Below are 20,338 nucleotides of genomic sequence, written 5' to 3'. Positions count from 1 at the left end.
ACTGTATAGTTTGAAGATGCATTAACTTAAATTAAAGAAATAACTTTTCTTTTGAAAAATTTTTTAATTTAAAAAAATAATTGTTCCATATTTATTCCGTCTCATTTGTTTTCGTAATTGTCCGCATTAATTATTTTATTTTTTGAAAATTTTCAACAGTGACTAATAGCATGGAATAACTTTTTTTTTAAGTATACAAATGAAATATATTTTTAAAGGTATATTCAATTTATATATCTTAATGTAATTTATTTAATTTATATTTCTAAAATAAATTTTCAATTTGAAAATTCGTCAATTTGATGTACTTGTGAAATTGTTTTTCACGGGGAGCTAATACGCAATGCGTTCATATTTATTACCACTGTCGTAAATGTCAGGCATTTATCCATTTTTCAAAATGATAATGAATATTTAATGTGATTAAAAACAATTTTTCAACAAATGACTGAATTATGTATAACGAAAATGACGAGAATATTATTATTAATGATGATTAAAATCAAAATGCAGTGAATTATTGTATAGATTAAGACAGGAGAATAACAATTTACATCGAGATAAAAGAAATTGGTATAAATTAAATTTTACGTTTGTGAGAAAACCATTCTTGAAACTGAAATGTGTTTCAAAATGATCAAATACATACTTAATTCTTTAAAAATGGGAAAATAAATTGAAAACTTTTAGATCTAGAAAAACTACATTCATAGTTCTCTTCATTAAAAACGATTCTACGTTAAATAAATTTTTAAAATTTAACATAAATAAACAATTATTGAATTAAATAATTCTTTTTTACTTAACACAGTATTGAGACGGCCAAAGAGTTGTACCAGGAGTTATTGAACGAATACAAAGTTGGACTCGATCAATTATTCGAAATTATCGGCTTCTTATGCGCCAGTGTGTTTGCCAAGGTAAGCTCGTTATTACTTCTTCATTTCCTACTCAGCCAGGCAGCAACCTAATGCCTTGTAATTGCATTTGTATGTATGATGAATGTTTGTCTTAGTGTGGCTGGATTCTATGCTACTGCGAGTTACTTATTCATTTCTGTGTTTATGAGTGGTGCGTTCGTTCACTGTGCCTATGCGTGGTTGTGTGTGTGCGTGTATGTGTGTGCATTTGTGCGTGCGTGTGCGTGCGTCTATGTGTGGTGCTACTTATTGTCTTTGTTTGTTTTTTCTGTTTTTCTGGGCTTGGTGGTTTTTTTGATGTATTTAAAAATTTATTTGTTGACGTAGTTTTACAAGTGCCTTTTGATGTGTCAATTAATTTTATTTCGTTTCTCTTCATGCAGGCGAATGCGAGAAGAGGATTAGGAGTGTGTGAGTGAATGAGAGAGGCTGAATGAAAAAGTGAATGAGTGAATGAGTGAGGGAATGAGTGAGTGACTGAGTGAATGAGTGAGCAGGCGAGCGGGTGGTGAGACGCGTTGCATTCACTTAATTGCATTTGATCATCCCTCTTGTTGAATTAAAATTTATTTTCTCATGTTTTTTGCGCTCATTCGTAGCGAAGATTTTATTTTATTTCGAAATGGGTTTGAATTTTTTTAAGTAAAAATTTTTCTTTCATCATTCTTTATTTTTAAAAGCTTTGTAAATTTTTTTAAAATAACGTAACATTTGATATGAAAAACGAAATGATGAAACTTAGTGTACGCGGCTTTTAGCACGCTGAAAAAATATGCCCAACGATGGTATCCTAATGTTTATAGATTGGACAGAATGATTTCAAAATGTTGTATACTCTAATGGAAAAAAATGGAACTAAATGTGGGCATTATGCGAAGTTGTTAGCAGAACAAAGCTGGAAAACTGTGCAAAAACTGTTTTTCATTTAAAAAAATATTTTTTAGCTCATTATTTTGTTTAGTAATGTTTTTATGTAAATATTTTATTAAATTATTAGCCCTGAGAAACATGTTTTCCATTTTAAAGGTCAAAAAATGTTTGTGTGGATGAAGAAGTCAAAAAAAAATCTCTTCGAAAAAATGACTTGTTTTAGATTAAACGTCAGTTAAGATGTTGACGTGGAATATAGTTACACGCTAAAAAACTGTCAATCAAGTGATGTTGGTTAGGCACGTCACTGAATGTTTATTCTTAAATTTCTATGCCTGTTTGTTCGTGGTTCCACTTTACATTTACCGGCCATTAAATGTGATTCAATGTTTGGGAAGGTCTGTCGAAGGCAGATGTTCGGAGGTTACATTTACGATCGTTTTATTGTGCGTCTGTATCCGTTATTTCGAATGATTAAGGTTGTGCTCGGATGTCTGAAATCGCCTGTAACTGTTTACATGGTAGTAAATTTGCACTGCAACTTTACTTCATTCAACCATCTGTTGTTAATTTCTGCCGGTGCGAAATTAGTTTTAAAGTTGTTCGTCTCGTGCGGTTTAGTCAACATTCCGGTCTGATTGCCAATCAAATTTTTCTAACAAAATACTGGAAAATTTAAATTTAATAAAAAGTTACAAAAAACATTTCGTCAATGTCAATTAGTATTTTAGAGATTTAAGACATTCTAGATATATCAGGATTTTTGAATATATTTTAAAAGTTGAAATCACCATTAGTTAACTTTTCCTGGGTTGCGTATGATCTTTCTACATAGGCCGGCTAATGAGTCTAAACGCATGTCAATCTAACTAAAAGGCTCTGTAAAAATAATTTATAGGTATGCTTGTTGCGATCCCACATGTTTGCATTTTCATGTTTATGGTTGTATGTTTGCCATTTGTATGTTTATGGTTGTATGTTTACATTTGCATGTTTATAGTTGTATGTTTGCATTTGTATGTTTGTAGTTGTATGTTTGCATTTGTATGTTTATGGTTGTATGTTTATATTTGTATGTTTATGGTTGTATGTTTACATTTGTATGTTTAAAGTTGTATGTATACATATGAAGGTTTATAGTTGTATGTTTGCATTTCCATGTTTATGGTTTTATGTTTACAGTTGTATGTTTATGGCGGTGGTGCCTGCTAGGCATTGTAATCATTAACATCAAAAGTACCCTTTCATCATCGTTATCACCATTTGCTTTATCAGCATCGCCGTCGTCCCATCAACATTATTAATATTGTGACAAATATCATCGCATAGTCATCATCATTATCATCATCATCATCACAATCATCATCATCATCACGATCATTATCATCATCATCATCACGATCATCATCATCATCATCATCACGATCATCATCATCATCATCATCACGATCATCATCATCATCATCATCACGATCATCATCATCATCATCATCACGATCATCATCATCATCACGATCATCATCATCACCATCACCATCACGATCATCATCATCATCATCACGATCATCATCGTCATCATCATCATCATCATTACCACCAACACACATCACCATAAGTAACATCACCAGCTTTGCTGGCAGCTACGCACACTGCATCCACGTCGTCGCAACTGCAAAGACATATTCATCATTCATTCATTTCATTTCATCATTCATTCCATCATTTACTCTATCCTTTATTCTTTTTTTCATTTTTCTGTGGAAAAAAACACAACACCATTCTGTATGAATAATATTTATATAAATTATCATCCCCACCATCATCATCATCATATTTCATCATCATCGTCACCATCATCAACATCGTCATCGTCGTCGTTGTCATTGTAATTGTCGTATTCATTGATATCAGCGTTATCATCATCATCTTTGTTGTGGTTTGATAAAATTTACAAAACCGTCATCATCATCATCATCATCATCATCATCATCATCATCATCATCATCATCATCATCATCATTGGTTTTCTTATTAACATTTTTCTCTTTTGTTGCAGATATATAATGTTATCAACGACATCAACATTAGTCATTACCATTATCATTTTAGGCCTTATTATCATTCACTCAAAAAAGATCCTTTAGCAGTCGAACCAGGTTACTGCAACTCAAGAACACACGCTCTAGTCACCACGCATTCCATCTTCATTACTTTCTATCAGAAACATAATTAGCGTGTCATTTTCCCTAAGAGCAACGAGACTCCAGCTGAAAAGAACCTTAAGATTCTTGAAAAAAACTGAAAGTGGAAAGTTTAAAAAAATTAAGTGCAGGATTATCTAAAAAAATATTGAAATAATTCGCCCATCTCTCTGACGTAATGGAAGCCATTTTTTTTGCATATTACATCTGTAGTTGCCTTTTTTAGTTTTTGCTGTATATTATCGTGTATGTAAAAGTGTATTTCTTTATTTGTGTATATGACTGTCTGTTAGAACACGCGAATTGTGTTTTTAAACGTCTGTGTTGTCGTAATGTAAGTTAGTGTGGTAAGATGTGTGTGTGTGTGTGTGTGTGTGTGCATGTTTGTAAGATAAATAGTAAAAAAAAACCAAAGTTTATTCAAGGTAATTGTTTTTATTTCAAAAATAAAATAAAATTCCAAGGGAGAGAAAAACTATTTTAAGAAGTGGAATCAGCACGAAAGCCTTGCTAAAAGGGCGCCAATAAAGCATGCTGGCCGTCTCAAATGACCACCACATCCTTCGGGACTTAAAATATCATTAATTCCATGCCGGGCTATATTCATCGCATATGCCAGTAGTCGCCGGGATGTAGCACTAACTAAAAATAAAACCCTGGAAAATATGGAATACATGGAAAATATGGAAACTATGGAAAATAACCATAGCATAATGATATCGACAATAATAATAGAAACAGTAGTTGTTGTAGCATGTTAGTAGTATTACTACTACTTGTAGTAGTAGCAGCGGCAGTAGTAGCAGCAGCAGCAGTAGCAGTATTAGTAGTAGTAGTCTAATATTATTATTAGTATTAGAAGTCGAAGAAGTGGCACTTGTATTAGTATTATTATTGGTAGTAGTAGTATTATTATTAGTAGTAGTATTAGTAGTACTAGTATTAGTATTAGTAGTAGTAGTATTAGTAATAGTAGTAGTAGTAGTTGTTGTTGTAGTATTAGTACTAGTAGTAGTAGTAGTAGTAGTAGTAGTAGTAGTAGTAGTAGTATTAGTAGTAGTAGTAGTAGCAGCAGTAGCAGTAATATTATATTACCTTGCCAATGTTTTATTAATAACGATTTTAACATCCCAATTAGTTTTATTACTTTGGGACGTTTTGTTATCATTGGTAGAGTATAATTGTTACTTTTGTTATAGTCGTTAATATTTTTCCGCTATGAATTATTTTTGGCTATTAAAATTTTTTATTCATGATCTTTTGTCATCACCTTCATCATCACCTTCATCATCACCTTCATCATCACCTTCATCATCACCTTCATCATCACCTTCATCATCACCTTCATCATCACCTTCATCATCACCTTCATCATCACCTTCATCATCACCTTCATATCTTTAATTACCATCGTCAATGAATCAATAAAATCATCATCATCAACATATTCCAATATAGCATTTATTATCGTTATGAAGTTTTATCATCAGTAAGTTCGTCATCGTCATACTTTTATTCTCACTGTAGTCATCATCTGTTCTTCACCACCATTTTTATCACCATCTTCATCATCGTGCGTCATCATCTTCACCATTACCATCATCATCTTCACTATCAACATCATCATCATCTTCATCATCATCTTCATCATCATCTTCACCATCAACATCACCATCTACATCATCATCTTCACCATCATCTTTATCACCATTTCCATCGTCATCTTTACCATCTTCATCATCGTCTTCACCATCATCTTCAACATCATCATCACCGTGTTCACTCACACACAAGTGCTTGAAGTAATTGAAAACCAACACAACGTTCGTGATACCGATACAGATGTTTCGACACGCACTGCAGTGCAAGGATAAAACAAAAAAAAGATACAAAAAGTTCAGAGGTCAAACATTGAATACATGAAAATTGTTCTTTCAAACATAGTAGGCGCATACAAAAAAGCTATGTGACTATGCAATACAACGTAAATTATAAACTTATTCACATGACCGATAACAATCGCCTAGCTTCTGGGATAAAAAAATCAAAACATTTTCTTAATTACTTTTGTCATCAGTTATCGGCATCAGTCTTGTGAGTGAGTAGCATCATATTATCATCAAGGGCGTTCTGATTATCACCATGTAATCATCACAAGTGGCGTTACAAGTGTCATAAACATCATCTTCATCAATATTTTAACGTAATTAGAATTTCATCCGGTAATGTCTTTGCATTTTTAGACAAGCAATTTTAATCAACGTTATCATTCGCATCATCAAATCCACCATCATCGTCAGAGAAAGTCTCAAAGTGAGTACTTATAGAAACATCTTTTGGCGTTTGCTAGGAAATGTTACTTATTTTTAGACTATCCGTTTAGTAGTTCAAGTATTTTTTGTTTTTTTTAATGGTGGCAAGCCCTTTTAGCCATGTTTGTGAAAATTAACAACTTCATCACCTCCTAAAGCAATAATGCTCATGAAGTGGTATAAAATAATTAAAGCCAATTGAAAATCTATACGTTCAATTGTGGTACCAAGGAATAGATCATACGTCTGGCCAAGCTCAACTTCAATAAAATAACGTATAAAATACATAAAAAATTATACAAACAGCAACAAACCTGAATTTAAAGGCACACACAGCTTCGCAAACTAGCATACAAACATGCATCATGTGCGTGCACGAGCCAGCGCAAGCACATTTCTAATTCATATGATTGATCTGTGGTTCATTAAGAATGCACTGATATAAAGCGCAACTGAGAAATAATTATTCTCCGATGCATTTCTTGTATTTTTGTATCTTTGTTTTCACTTTATTTTTTCTGATTTTGCTGTTTTGAAATAAAAACCATCTACATTTACTTCCTATTTGATAGTTTTACTTTAAGCTCAATTTTATTTCATCTTCTTATCGCAAAAACAATTTTTTGGTAGTAATGACATTTATTTTATATTAAAATCTCTCTATTGAAGGAAATTTGTCGCAGTCTACTTGTAAAAAATTTAAATATACACCGATGGCGATGGTGGTTATATATTTATATATTAATCACGTAGGTACTGCCCTTTCGTCTGCGATGGCTGGATCAGTTCGCCAAGAATGTCAGATATGTCAGTCAATCACTAAAGCTCTCACGTTGGCCAATTTAATGGTGTTTAAGTGTATTGTGTTGGTTGCTATGTGGAAGAAAATATCGTTTCCTACAGAAATTTCATCAATGGCATTGTTTTTTTTTGTAGAAAATAAAATGAAAGATAAAAATTGAAGTCATTAATTGATTGATTTGATTGGCAGGCACGTATAAGTACAAAACATGAAATTTTTTATTTAGCGAACGTTCGGTTTAATGATTTTATCTCATTTTACATTTTTATTACAGAGTAATCATAATTAACCGAAATTATTTTGAAGTAAATTCTCTTTCCCTATGCACCGTTGGTTGATTGGCTGAATTATTTATCACGTGTTTGGAGAAGTAGTTATTTTTGTGTTGGAATTAAGTTGTCGGAATGGTGATGCACAATGAAATCGAGATGATCTGACGACGACGACGACGATGGTGAAACAGTTCTTTCTATATAAAAAATATTATAAGTCTTTCAGAAAAGCTAAACTAGAAAAGTGTTGCATTCTCCTGAACAATTTAAACCACGCAAAATCAACGTTGTAGAAAATTAAAATTACAAAACTCCCAAAATGAATTAGAGCTGAAAAGGAAAAAATTAGCTTCAACAACTTTCCTACATATTAAAAAGTTTGACGACGACGATGACAACAATAAGGACGATGCTACTGTTAATAATAACATTAATAATAATAATAATAATAATAACTGCATTAATAATAATAAATTACCATCAAAATAATTTTGTGACAAACATCAAACAAGCGTAGAGTGTCTCTTGAGTGAAAAATGCATTAATCAAAAAAAGCATACCGGAAAATAACAAGTGGATAAAAAAATTATTTTTTAATTTTTTTTCTCAATATTTTGACGCGAAATATTTCCCCGCTTTGGGGATAGCGGGCATTTGCCTCCAATGTGTTCATACACTGTGTGCGTGCGTGGGAGATGGACGTGTAATTATACGTCAGCCAGTGATTCCTAGTGCAATCAAGATTGTATGTGTGTGTGTGTTTGTGTGTGTTTTGTACTGTACTGCTGTTATAGTTACGTTTCAATGTTTGAGTGCATTAGTATTATGCGTATTGTATGTTATAAGAACAAATTTAAAATTACTTGTAAAGTTCACTTATTTAATTATACATTATCTTGCTCAACCACACAATTAAAAACATCCAAATGCGCAAATTTTTTGAGTTTTGAGAAGGCAGGCATTGTCATCTTGTGCTTCCGAAATAACAGCCTGAAACATTACTTTTCTGTTGCTGAAAAATCACACATTATTATCAACATCATCAAACCACGTACAATACTACAATACACCGCATTGTATTATGTAACCACAAATACACACACAAACACACATATAAACAATAAACAAACATTCACACGCGTACACACACACACACACACACACACTGGCCACAGACACAAAAAAATGCAAATATCGTAAAGAGTAATGTTTCATGAAGCATGTTTTAACATGTTAGACGCTAGAGAACTTCAGTTTCTATTCATATTTGTGGCATTTTGTTGGTGTTATTGGGCTCGTTTTTTGTGGTTTCTGTTGTTGTTGATGTTTGTTATTATTTTGTTGTGGTGTTGTTGTTGTTGTGGTTGTTGTTGTACTTTCAGCTGTGTTCATCTTTGTATCATTTGTCTGAGGTTGTTAATGTGTAGTTGTAGTTCTGCTATGGTTGTTGTTCAATTTGTTTTTTATTGTTGTTGTGTTGTTGTTGTTGCTGCTGTTGATGTTGTTGTCCTTTTTGTTGTTAAGATATTTAAAGCAATGCTGGATATCGACTTGTGGCAGACAAGCTGTCCATCGATTTTTCTTCCAGTTGCGCGTTTAAATTTTTCGTAAATATAAAATTGAATAATAAAATAAGTTAAAAAAAATTTTCAAATAAAATAAAATTATTTAAAAACATTATCATATAACAAAATAAAACGTGTTGCAATCGTTGTGTAACATAAACATGGAGGTAGAAAATTAAAAGCCATGGAAAACTCCGCTCCTAAAAATGTGTACTTCTAAAAACTTTTCCAGATAAAACGTTCTGCTGTAGATGCGAGAAGACATTTTTGTTTTGTTTTTATTTGTTTAATATATACACTTTTTTATTTTGCAGTTTTCATGGAAAAATATGTACAAAAATGTCAGAGTAACTTAACTAGGGTTCCAAACATTAAATCCCAGATGAACGGTTAATTTGAACGGAGCTAATGATGAAGACAAAGTAAAAACAAAAATTAGAATATCTTCTAAAGTAATAAATAGATGGTATTACAAAATTAATTGTTAAATTTAAAAAAATTGAATTTAATTTAGAAAATTTAGAAAAAGATTTAAAAAATCGACAAGAATAAGGTGAACGGCCTAAACAGTCGTTTGGAGGATTTGAGATCACTGTTTGAAAGGTTGACTGGTTGGAGTTTAGAGTTATGTCAAATGAACAATTCAACGGAAAAAAAAAATTTTTGATTTTTTTTTTGTTTAAGAAAGAACAACACTTTCCGACGCACCAACATCTTTGAAAGCATGATTGTTGGCGCAAAATCAATTCACATTCACTGCTGTCCCTGCTGTTGTTTAACCGGTGTGATAACTTCTACTCTACTGGTGAATACGCTCAATGCTTTTTTATTTAATCTCTAACTATTTAATTGAAGAAAAAAACAACATGACTGACAATTAAAAATTTAATTATAAACTGGTAATTAAATTGTCGATTTTTGTATCAAGTAGATTAAGATTTATGTGGGTTGTGTTGCGTTACCAGATGAAATTGTATTGGTGAAACTTCACGATAACATTATTTATACTGTTACATGTTCGTCTACTTTTGCATACAAAGAAAATTGAACTCACCATAAAAATTTTATATTATGGTGTACGTTCTTACCCATTTTGTTCATCCTTTTAAATACAATAACAGCATTGCATGCACTTTTAATAAATTTAAAGTTTGTCACTCCTGTTTCTTTCAGTTTTAGTTTAAATTCTAAATTGGATAAACAAAACAAATTGCATTAAGTTAAAAAAAATGGAAAAAATTCAAAACTGACAACATAAAAACATTTTCCAAACTTGTTTCGAATTGTGATAGAAATGTTGGTATTATCGAGTGCAGTGCAAATACATAAAAGCAAAATAAGAGCAAAATATTGTATTTATATCCATGATATCATTTGCATTCAATAAAGAGACAGCCAATTGAACACCTCTAAATAATGAAGCGCCTCATCTAACGAATGTTTGCATCCCTACCTCCATAACAAGCACGTGGGCAAAAAAGTTCTATAAACCATCATGTTGCTAGCAGGAAGATAAAAAATAGCACTTACGTCGTAATATCTTTGGCTCGCATTTTCATTGGGTAATAACAATAGGAACAGACAGTGCATCTACATCCGGGTGGCTGGAGATTGGTTTTTAGTATGTATTTATTTGAAATTTTAATTTAAATATCAAACTTGAATTGATAAGTCAGTTGGTCTGTTGGTTATGCCAACCAGCCAGCCAAGCAGTTAATAAAGATAGCAAGCTCTGTTGACTGGTGCAATAGTAGTAGTGTTGGTAATAAAGCCATGAACCAACAGCACGTGAAAGATGTTTTTGCTGCTTTACAATTCGCGATAAAAAAATCAGGAATGGGTTGGAAATTAATTAAAGAAGGGGGGTTGCTATGTTTTTCATGGTTATTTTATCGTTGTTTATTGAGAGTTTTGCGTTCTTGGCTGTTTGTTAAACCGTTCGTTCAATTATGCCAAACTTTTTCTGTTTTTATCTGTTTTTTTTTTTTTTTTTTTTTTTTTTTGTAACGAGTTTGCAATCTTTTTTAGGTTTGGTAATTGAATGTAATGTTTTTTGTTGGTTTTATTGGTTGATTGATTAGTTTTTTTATTTGGTTGGCTGGTTGTTCGTTTGTTTATTCGTTTTTGTATAAGTTGTTGGTTAGCTGAATGATAATTGATGGTGTTGTTCTGGTCTGAAATTGTTGTTGACGATGGCTGTTGTTGTCGTGGATCATGATAATTGTGCAGCTGCAGACGTTGCTGTATTTTGTTGTTAGGTGATGTTTATTGGGTTACTGATTGCTGTTTTTGTGTTTTGTTGCGTCCATGTTTTCAATGTTCAAGACGTTTTATGTTTGTTGTTCTGGAATCAAGTTCGTAAGTGAATGAAATTAGAAAATTTAGAGATTAGCTCTTAACTAAAGTTCAACTTTGCGTCACATGGCTGATATTTTGATTGGAAGCCAAAAAATTAAATTGAATTGTTAAAAAATAAATTAAAAACAAATAAATAAATGTAAACGAAAATAGATGTTGTACGAATTTTTCAAAAATTTCAAGAATAAAATATTATTATCAAACGTCTTTTATCACCATTATTAAAATATTTAATTAACGAACAATTTAAACAAAAACAAAACAATTGATGCAAAGTGCCTAAATGTAATTTGCTTCTATTGCTGTTTAACTTTCTCATTGTCGCTTTTTTTATTTATTCTATGTAATTCGTCTCAATGAAACTTTATATATGCAAACAAAAAAGTACTAAAAAGGAAGAAAACGAAACAGAAACAAAAGTTGTTTGGTCAGGGAAACCAGAAAAATTACATGAACTTATATGGTCTCGCTTGTTTACATATAAAAAATATACGTCCCAAGACATGCTAACTTTAGCCTTAGTGTGTGAACGGTGTCAGATTTTTTGCCGAAAACGTCCAAACGTTCCAATGTTTGCAAAGACGATCAAATTTCTCGTTTGTACGTTCACTTTGTTAATTCTTTTCTTCTTAAAAGTTTCAATTGCATTTGAAATGACGTCATCTTGAAATGATGTCATCTTATGGGAATCATCGTTTTTAGCATATTCGGTTGAATGTTTTCCACTTCAATTTAATAATTCGTCTCCTTGTTCTCTTTTTCTCTCTCTCTTACCTTCTCTTTCTTTCTCTCTTTCTCTCTCTATTTCTCTTTCTCTCTCTCTTTCTCTCGTCGCGTGCTCTAACTACTTCCCAAAAAGTAAAATTTTGTTTAAATAATAAAAGTCAGTGTTTTTAGATTTTGTCATAATGTCTGATAGCGTTGTTTTTACATTTGGTGTTTGTATAGTGCTTGTTTAGCTTGAGTAGTAAAGATTTTGTTTCTGTATAGTTTTCATTTTTATGTTGCCGTATTTATAACTTGCTATTTTATGTTATTGGGCTCTTTGTTATTTAATGTAGTTTGAGTTTGCTACTCGATAAATTGGTAGCAAAATACACTTTTTCTATTCAAGTTACTTAAAAACCCAAAACTCTATCATGTGTTGTTTATTTTTTTGAAGATACAAAATATGTTTCTTATATTTTTTTGAGTTTGTTAAAGTTTCTTAGTAAAAAATGCTTTAAATAATTTTAACGTAAGAAAATAGCCGTCGAATTTAATGACACCAAGTTCAAATCCACTTCTGTTTATTTCCGGTTGTTGTTATCTAGATTTCAACGAACCTGCTTCTTCGTTCGTAAGTTGTTTGTATATTTGTAAGGGCAAGACGATCTATTGAGAGAATTATTGACACTTATCTTACTTTGAAGTGGCTCTTGTTGATGCTGGTTTTTCTATGATTTTGTCTGCGTCATTGATGTTTTTATTGCGATCATCATTTTTCTGTTTTTGTTGTTTTTGTTTCTGTAATTAGAATTAAATTATGATGAGCTAATTGTTATAATTATTGTTCTTTAGAGTTATGTTCGAACTTTTATGGCACGATTATTAATATTCTTTTCATCTTGAATGCCATTTATACTTGCAACAACTTTGCCGTTGCATTTTCTTGCCCATCTGTTCATTCTCCTTTTTATTACTCTTATAAACATGACGTAACGGTGAAAGAGGAAGAAGAAATATAATTATATTCAGCTGCTTGTTTTCCACGCGGAGGCAATTCTCTTTGACGGTTGATGTCTTGTGGAAACGTTACCACACCAACCAAGATATGTGTGTATATGTGCTTTTGTTTGTCTACAGCCGTTCAAGTGTGTGTGTGTTTGTGTGTGTGTGTGTGTCAAATTTGCATGTTCTATATATCCAAACATATGTATATGCATTATATTTTACAATGAAAGTATTTTCTGGCTGTCGATCGGACGTTTTATTTCATTTTTCTGCCCATTCGTTGCGTGCTAACGTGCATTCAAGTGCGTAATAATTGTTGTCTTTTTCAACCGCATTACGTATAGAAATTTTAAAACTATTATTAAAAAAATTATTACTGCGTAAAATTTATTGCGTTAAAAAATTTGGCCTCAGACAGTTGAATAATAAATAAACAATTAGTTAAATAAAAATTAATAATTAAATAAAAGTTGAATCAGCTTAAAGCTGTGCGATTTTCCGTATACAAATCTTTCTTGGAATACAATCAGGCAGTGGGATGGTTGGACTCAAGCAAACACTAGTTGTCATACCTTTAAGTATTAAACACTTGGTTTGAAATTTGTGACGGTTTTAAAGTTTCTTAATAAAAAATGTATTAAATAATTTAACTTGAGAAGATGTATGTTACTTTTTTATGATTCACAATTAAACAAGTAAATAAAAAAAGTTATAATATATACTAAACGCTATGAAAGGCAGCATTTAATGGCTGATATATATTTTTAAAATGGTGAAAAGTTTCCATGAACATTTTATTTAATTATTATAATATAATTGCATTCGTTTTAATAATTCCTGAAATGATGCTTTGAGATGCACTTTAATGTTTTTAGAATGGTCAAAATTGAATTTATTTTTAAACAGAATTTTCATTATATTGTGGTGTATGACACATATGCCAGTATACATTGGCAGTGTGCATAGGCAAGTATTTTTCTCTTTAAGTGGTCTAAAGTGTGTGTGTGTGTGTGTGTATGTGTGTGTGTGTGTGTGTGTGTGTGTGTGTGTGTGGTGTGTGTGGTGTGTGTGTGTGTGTGTGTGATGTGACTGAATGCATGATGAACGTGTTCGTTGGTTCCTCAGTCCTTACACATGATTTAGCTCGGGGAAGATTCCTCTGATTCATCTTCATCTTCGTGATATATAAGTGATGCTCGAGATTAAGAGGATGAAAAAATTATATAATGAAAGAATGAAAGAACTAACTACCTATGTACGTTGACAATTTTTTTGAAAAAAAATGTGCGTGTGTGCGCGTGTGTGTGTGTTTAATTTGTGTGTGTGTGAGTATGTATGTCTCAGTTCTAATTAATTAAATTAATTTCTAAAAAAGATGGTTTTAGAAGGATGGTTTTAAAGTGTAGAAATAAAATAAATTTCAAGGTTGCATTTAAGCTGGTTAAAAATAAATGAACAATTAATTGACTATAGAAGTGAGTGGTGTTAAAGAAACAAACGAATGAATGAATGAATGAACAAACGAACGAACGAACGAATGAATGAATGAAAATGTGTTGTTTTTTATCTCTCAAAAATTTTGTTCATTGTTGATAATAAAAAATGAGATGTGGTTGATTGATGTTGTTTTATAGCGTAGACTTATGTAATACGCAGTTGAATAACGCTGGCAGCTTACTGAATTACGTGTTATGTCGCCTTGTTAATTCATTTCCTCGCTGACGTTCCTCGCGTCAATAATATGTCTTGCCACTGGTACATTAATTTCACAAAATGTTTTGTTTATGTGTTGGTATATTTCTTTCATAGATGAGTTTGTTTACTTATTTTTTGGTTATTGAATTCCTCAGATTACAATTTTTCTGATATAAATTTGAAATTTTTTTCATCATTTATTGGTATTTTTATTGTTTAAAATAATAAAAGTTTAATTTTTTATTTTTATAGAAAAAAAAAATTCAGATCTACAACTATTTGTTGCGTTTATTAAAACTTAGAAATGATGTGACGACGAAGTTTCTGTTCAGCCTTAAAGAACTGCCAATTAAATTTCAATGGTTTTATTGTGCGGACGACAAACATCGCTTAAAGGAAAACTATTGAAAAATAAATATTTTCTTGGAAAAATGCTGTAGTGAAAATTTTAAAATGTTGACCGAGTGAAGTGTCGTCGTCGCCAAAAACATTTCAGGACTACATTGAAATTCTGGAGGCGAACTCCATCCAGTCTATTCGCGGCGGTCATCATTCATCATACGTGGCAGCGTCATGTCAGATGACGTCATCATGTTTTTCCAATGACATCATCGTCTTTTTTTTAATTTATTTTTCTATTTTTTTTTCATTTAGCCATTTTTCGTTGCGGTGTTTGTTATATATTTCATTTTTTCTCTTGACGCTTTTGCCATTAGTTGAAATTATTAAAAAAATCATTTCTTCAAAGAAACTGCACGCGATGGTTAATGTTTTTTTTAATTATTTTATTTCTTTATTCATATGTGCTTAAAATAATTTTAGAATTTTTTTTGCTATTCCGTTGTGATTGAACATTTAAGTTTATGTGATTGATTCTTTACTAATTTTGCTACAATTTCGATCATCATCTTCTTCATCATCATCAACATCAACGTGAAAAATCATCTTCACCTTCATTTTGTGTTGTCACCCTCAATGTCGTACCTTTTTTTGCCATCATCATTCTCTTGGTCGTCATTATTTCATTTCATTCACTTCATTCATTTCATTCAATTTATTCGATTTATTCGTTTCATTCACTTCATTCACTTCATTCACTTCATTCACTTCATTCACTTCATTCACTTCATTCACTTCAATCACTTCATTCACTTCATTCACTTCGCCATTTTTTACATTGTCAGGATCATACAAACACTAAACAAACACCATATTAGCATTACCGACTTTTTTTATATCACCGTAAAAAACAAAAACAGCAGAATGAACATCATCATCAGTGTTATAATCATCATTATCATCAGTGCAATCATAATCATCATCACCATTATCAGTGTTATCATCATTATCATCAGTGCAATCATAATCATCATAACCATTATCAGTGTTATCATCATTATCATCATCGTCCTCATCGTTGTTATCATCCTCCTCATTTTAATTACCAATGCAGTTTTCATCGCCATTTCTACTCTGCCATCACTGACCAGCTGACGTTTATAATGATGAGGCCTGCTTCATCCGACCATAAAGTGAACATAACTAACAGCAAATTAAACGTAATCCAAATAAGAAATGACGTCATGATGTAGACGACGATGATGGTGATGATGATGAGGATGATGAAGATGATGATGGATGAAGATGAGGATAATAATGATGATAGTGATGATGGTGATAATGATGATGATAAGATTTAAAGCTTATACAAATATGATGAGTTTATAATGGCCTATGTGTGGCGGTTTTGCTGATACATCTCATGTATCATAATATGATATATTATATCATGTATCATGATTAATGATGTATAGAAAACTCATTACGATAACATAAAACGTGGTTATGAATACTAAAGTATTGTATATTGGCGATAATGACGATGAGAAATGAATGATGTTTTGCTAGATAAGTTTATAGTCATGTTTATCGCGCCATTGTCACCTCGTTCAATAACAATATTTTCTCCGTCATCATCACTTTCATCATCATCGTCTTTTTCGTTATCGTTTAAATCATTATTATATCATGTTTTTTTCATCATAATTGTCTTTACCATTATATACGAAATTTGGCGGCGCAGTAGTATAATGGTTAAGGTCCTTGGCTCTGATGTTGCAGTGACTGGATTTGATTGCAAAGAGATCTTCTATTACATATGACATGTGCGATACATAGATTCACGTTTAAATATACATGAGTTGTGTGTTTTTTGCTGGTGTTTCTGTGAGATATTGAAAAGAATTGTGAAAGCAAATTCGTTACAACATACCATTGTCACTCACATCGTGTGTGTGTGTGTGTTTGTGTGTGTATAAGTAAAACGGTGGTTATTGTAATATTTCAACAAAGGTGCAGTCCATATATGTTGTGTGTGTGTGTGTGTGTGTGTGTGTAAGATGATGGTTATTGTAATGTTTCCACAAAGGCTTACCCAAAGTCCAGTTTGACGAAAGACAAGGGTTCCATTCTGGTCTGTTGCGGTCCTGGCAGAAATGGAGCTGAAGGACTTGTATGTGCTAGACATCTTAAGTTGTTTGTGAGTTTTTCTTCGTTTAGTTTTTCGTTTGTCTGTTTGTTCATTTTGTCCATTTATTTATCTTTTCATTCATTTGTTCGTTCGTTTGTTCGTTCGTTCATTCATTCATTCATTCATTCATTCATTTACTCATACATTCAATCAGTCTTTTTTAATAGTTCAAAATTCCTAAGTGTGTTTGAAAAATTGATGACATTTCAACAGTTTAGCGTTAAATTGCTAAGATTATCATAACACCGGAAATAAAATTTGTTTTAAATTTGGATGAGTTCACTATATTTAAACATTTTCCAATTATTTCACAAAAAACAAAGTCCACAAAATCATATAAAATCATTTTAACGATTGTCACCCATGTCGCATTGTCCATATAAATAAAAAATGAAGAATAATTTAGAAATTAACAGATGAAGTTGTGTGGTGTTTGTTTACGTGTTTTAGTTTAAAGATGATTGACAAGATGAATCATACAGAACAAGTATGTGTTCTGCTTGCTGCTCTATAGATTGCTATTGTTTCGCGACATCCTCATTCATCTTCAATGCATTCGTCTGGCCGCTGTTTTATTGACATTTTATGATTTGCATATCTTCAATCCACATCATGTGTAGGTGTGTGTGCGTGCGTGTGTGTGTGTAGGTGTGTATGTGTAAAATTTTTAAATTTGGCAACCGCACACAGGGCTACAGACCGACAGTTTTCTACCCGAAACCTGCCTCTGAGGAGATCAACCTCTCCCTGACAGACCAGTGCGAACGTCACGGCATCCCATTCCTCTTCTACCTACCCTCTGAGCCACAGCTCATCGCCGATTCTTACAACGTCATTGTTGATGCCATCTTTGGATTCAACTTTGAAGGTCGTGCTTTTATTCGGTTGTTGTATTATTGTAAAAAATCTATTTTTTACGAGATTAAAATATATATTTAAAGCATTGACAACTGCTCTGCTCAGAGAATAGTTTACAAGCTGTTTCAGAATGATAAATTGATATGATTTCTATATGCTTTGAAATGATGGTTGATATTTAGAAGAAGATCGATGAGAGTATTTATTTAGACATAACTTTTAAAGAATTAGAAAATTTTTCATCAAAATAATTAAGAAACAAAAATTATTTTATTGGAAAAATTGAAGCAAAAAATAATTTAAATCAACGCAGGGCCTCCAAGCTCCGAGTTCAACCACATCATCAAGACTCTCGGCAGGAGCAAACTTCCCATCGTCAGCATCAACTTGCCATCCGGTTAGTATTTGGAGGGCATATTGTTTTCAAAATTTTTAATTTCATTATTTTTATTAATTAAATTTTATAAATTTTTATGTGATTAATTAACACATTATCAAACAATTTTATATTATAGTTAGATAATTTTTTCGATCTTAATTATGCAGCCCTGGCATGTGCAGAACTGGCTAACTCCCGATCTATAAAAATAGTCAAAATTTCGCGCCACAAAAGCTGTACTGCCTACACCACACAACGTACGTGCATGTTCTTCTGCATGATCAGGAAAGCGTCAAATCACACACGCATAGCGTATGATAGTTTTTGAGTTAGGAGCAGACAGTTTTCGAATCAAGTCATCGCGCAATAATCAATAACAACACGGGGCACTTTTACCGACTGAGCTAACTAGGCAACCGTTGTTTCATCATTTATGAAATATTTGTTATACTTGCAGGATGGAATGATGACGACTACCCCTCTTCTTCATCGTCGTCATCGTCGACCACTTTTTGCACGAGCATCAACAACAGCAACAACACTTTGAGCAACAACATGACGTCATCTGACTCGGAACCCAACGAAACGTTCATCAAGCCAGAGACCCTGATCTCAATGTTGGTGCCGCTAGAATGCGCACGTCACTACAACTTCAAGAACCACTTTCTGGTCGGTCATCTCCTCCTTCCTCTGGACCTGGTCTCAAAATATTTCCTCTACCTTCCCTCCTTCAAAGATTCAACTTGGTCCTACTTCGACATGCTCTACCAGGCGTCGATCAGCAGCACCAGTGGTTGCGGCAGCAGCGGCAGTAGCAACAGATCTCATTCGGTCAGTGCGAGCAGTTTTGGTCAGATATCCTCTCTGGTGTCCAACACGAATGCATCCGACCTCGAATGCATCTGACCTCATTTGAAAATTTCATCCTTACAAGAGGCGTGGGAAGCATGATGTTCGATTGAATGAACATCCTATGCTTCACATCGCATGTAAATCAAATTGACGAAACTTAAACTTGAGGCTATCATTTATATTTTCATTCATCTGTTCCTTTCAAACTTTATAAGTAAACATTGACTTAATTTTTTTGCTGTTGTGCGATTTTGTTTTTGAAGATACGATAAATACATTATATATTATATTTTTTGGACCATACGACGTATTACTTACTCCAACGTAAACAATAAATATTTAGCTTGAAAATTACGTTATCAACTGAAAGTCGTTTAATAATAATTTGAAAAGGTTAACTACTTCTCGTTATAACGAAGGTTAACAAATAAATTTGAAATTACTCTACATTGAAATAGAACAAGTCTGCAGTGTTGTTTGCTATAAAAAAAGTTAGACAAAAAATTGATTTGTCAAAAAATAGATTCAAATAGTTAAAATAAAATAAATCTGAAACGACTTAACACGAAACACAACGGCATACAATTAAGCCTGAGCACTAATGATATAAGGCTTACATTTTTTTATGAAGCCATTCGAATCTTTTATTCATGCACGGCACACAAATGCTTTTGTTGAAGCAGGTATCTATGAAACAACTGCTGCCTTACAACAAGTACACCTTATTCCACTGCATCTGCACGCTCCTGCTTTCTTTTAGTAATTGAAATGTCGGGCATTTGAATGCAGTCAATAGAATGCAGTCACCTTATGATTAAGTTGACGTATAAATCACTTATCAGAAATTGAAATCAAACATTCTATCAGATATTAATTATGTGATATTAAGAGAGTAATCGGACATGCGACCTATTCGGTAACAAAAATTAAGCTTAGAGCTTAGAAACAAATAGCATTCTCTTGCATGATTTACACAATTTGATAGCAAAATACACACACAAGTGTGCGGAT

At 32.3% G+C, this 20,338-nt stretch overlaps 1 protein-coding gene across 1 annotated transcript; it reads left to right on the top strand.

Moving 5' to 3' along the window:
• Positions 1-809: 809 nt before the first annotated feature.
• HELRODRAFT_73647 (hypothetical protein) lies at positions 810-19,381 on the top strand (the record flags this gene model as incomplete). The annotated part of the gene is made up of 5 exons (XM_009014386.1): positions 810-920; positions 17,137-17,247; positions 17,929-18,109; positions 18,410-18,497; positions 19,024-19,381. Coding segments are annotated over 5 exons (849 nt in total), but the record flags the coding sequence as incomplete, so codon positions are not given.
• Between the last annotated feature and the right edge of the window lie 957 nt (positions 19,382-20,338).

This window comes from Helobdella robusta, assembly GCF_000326865.2.
Source record: "Helobdella robusta unplaced genomic scaffold HELROscaffold_13, whole genome shotgun sequence".
Lineage (NCBI taxonomy): Eukaryota > Metazoa > Annelida > Clitellata > Rhynchobdellida > Glossiphoniidae > Helobdella > Helobdella robusta.
This window is presented reverse-complemented; position numbering and strand designations above follow the sequence as displayed.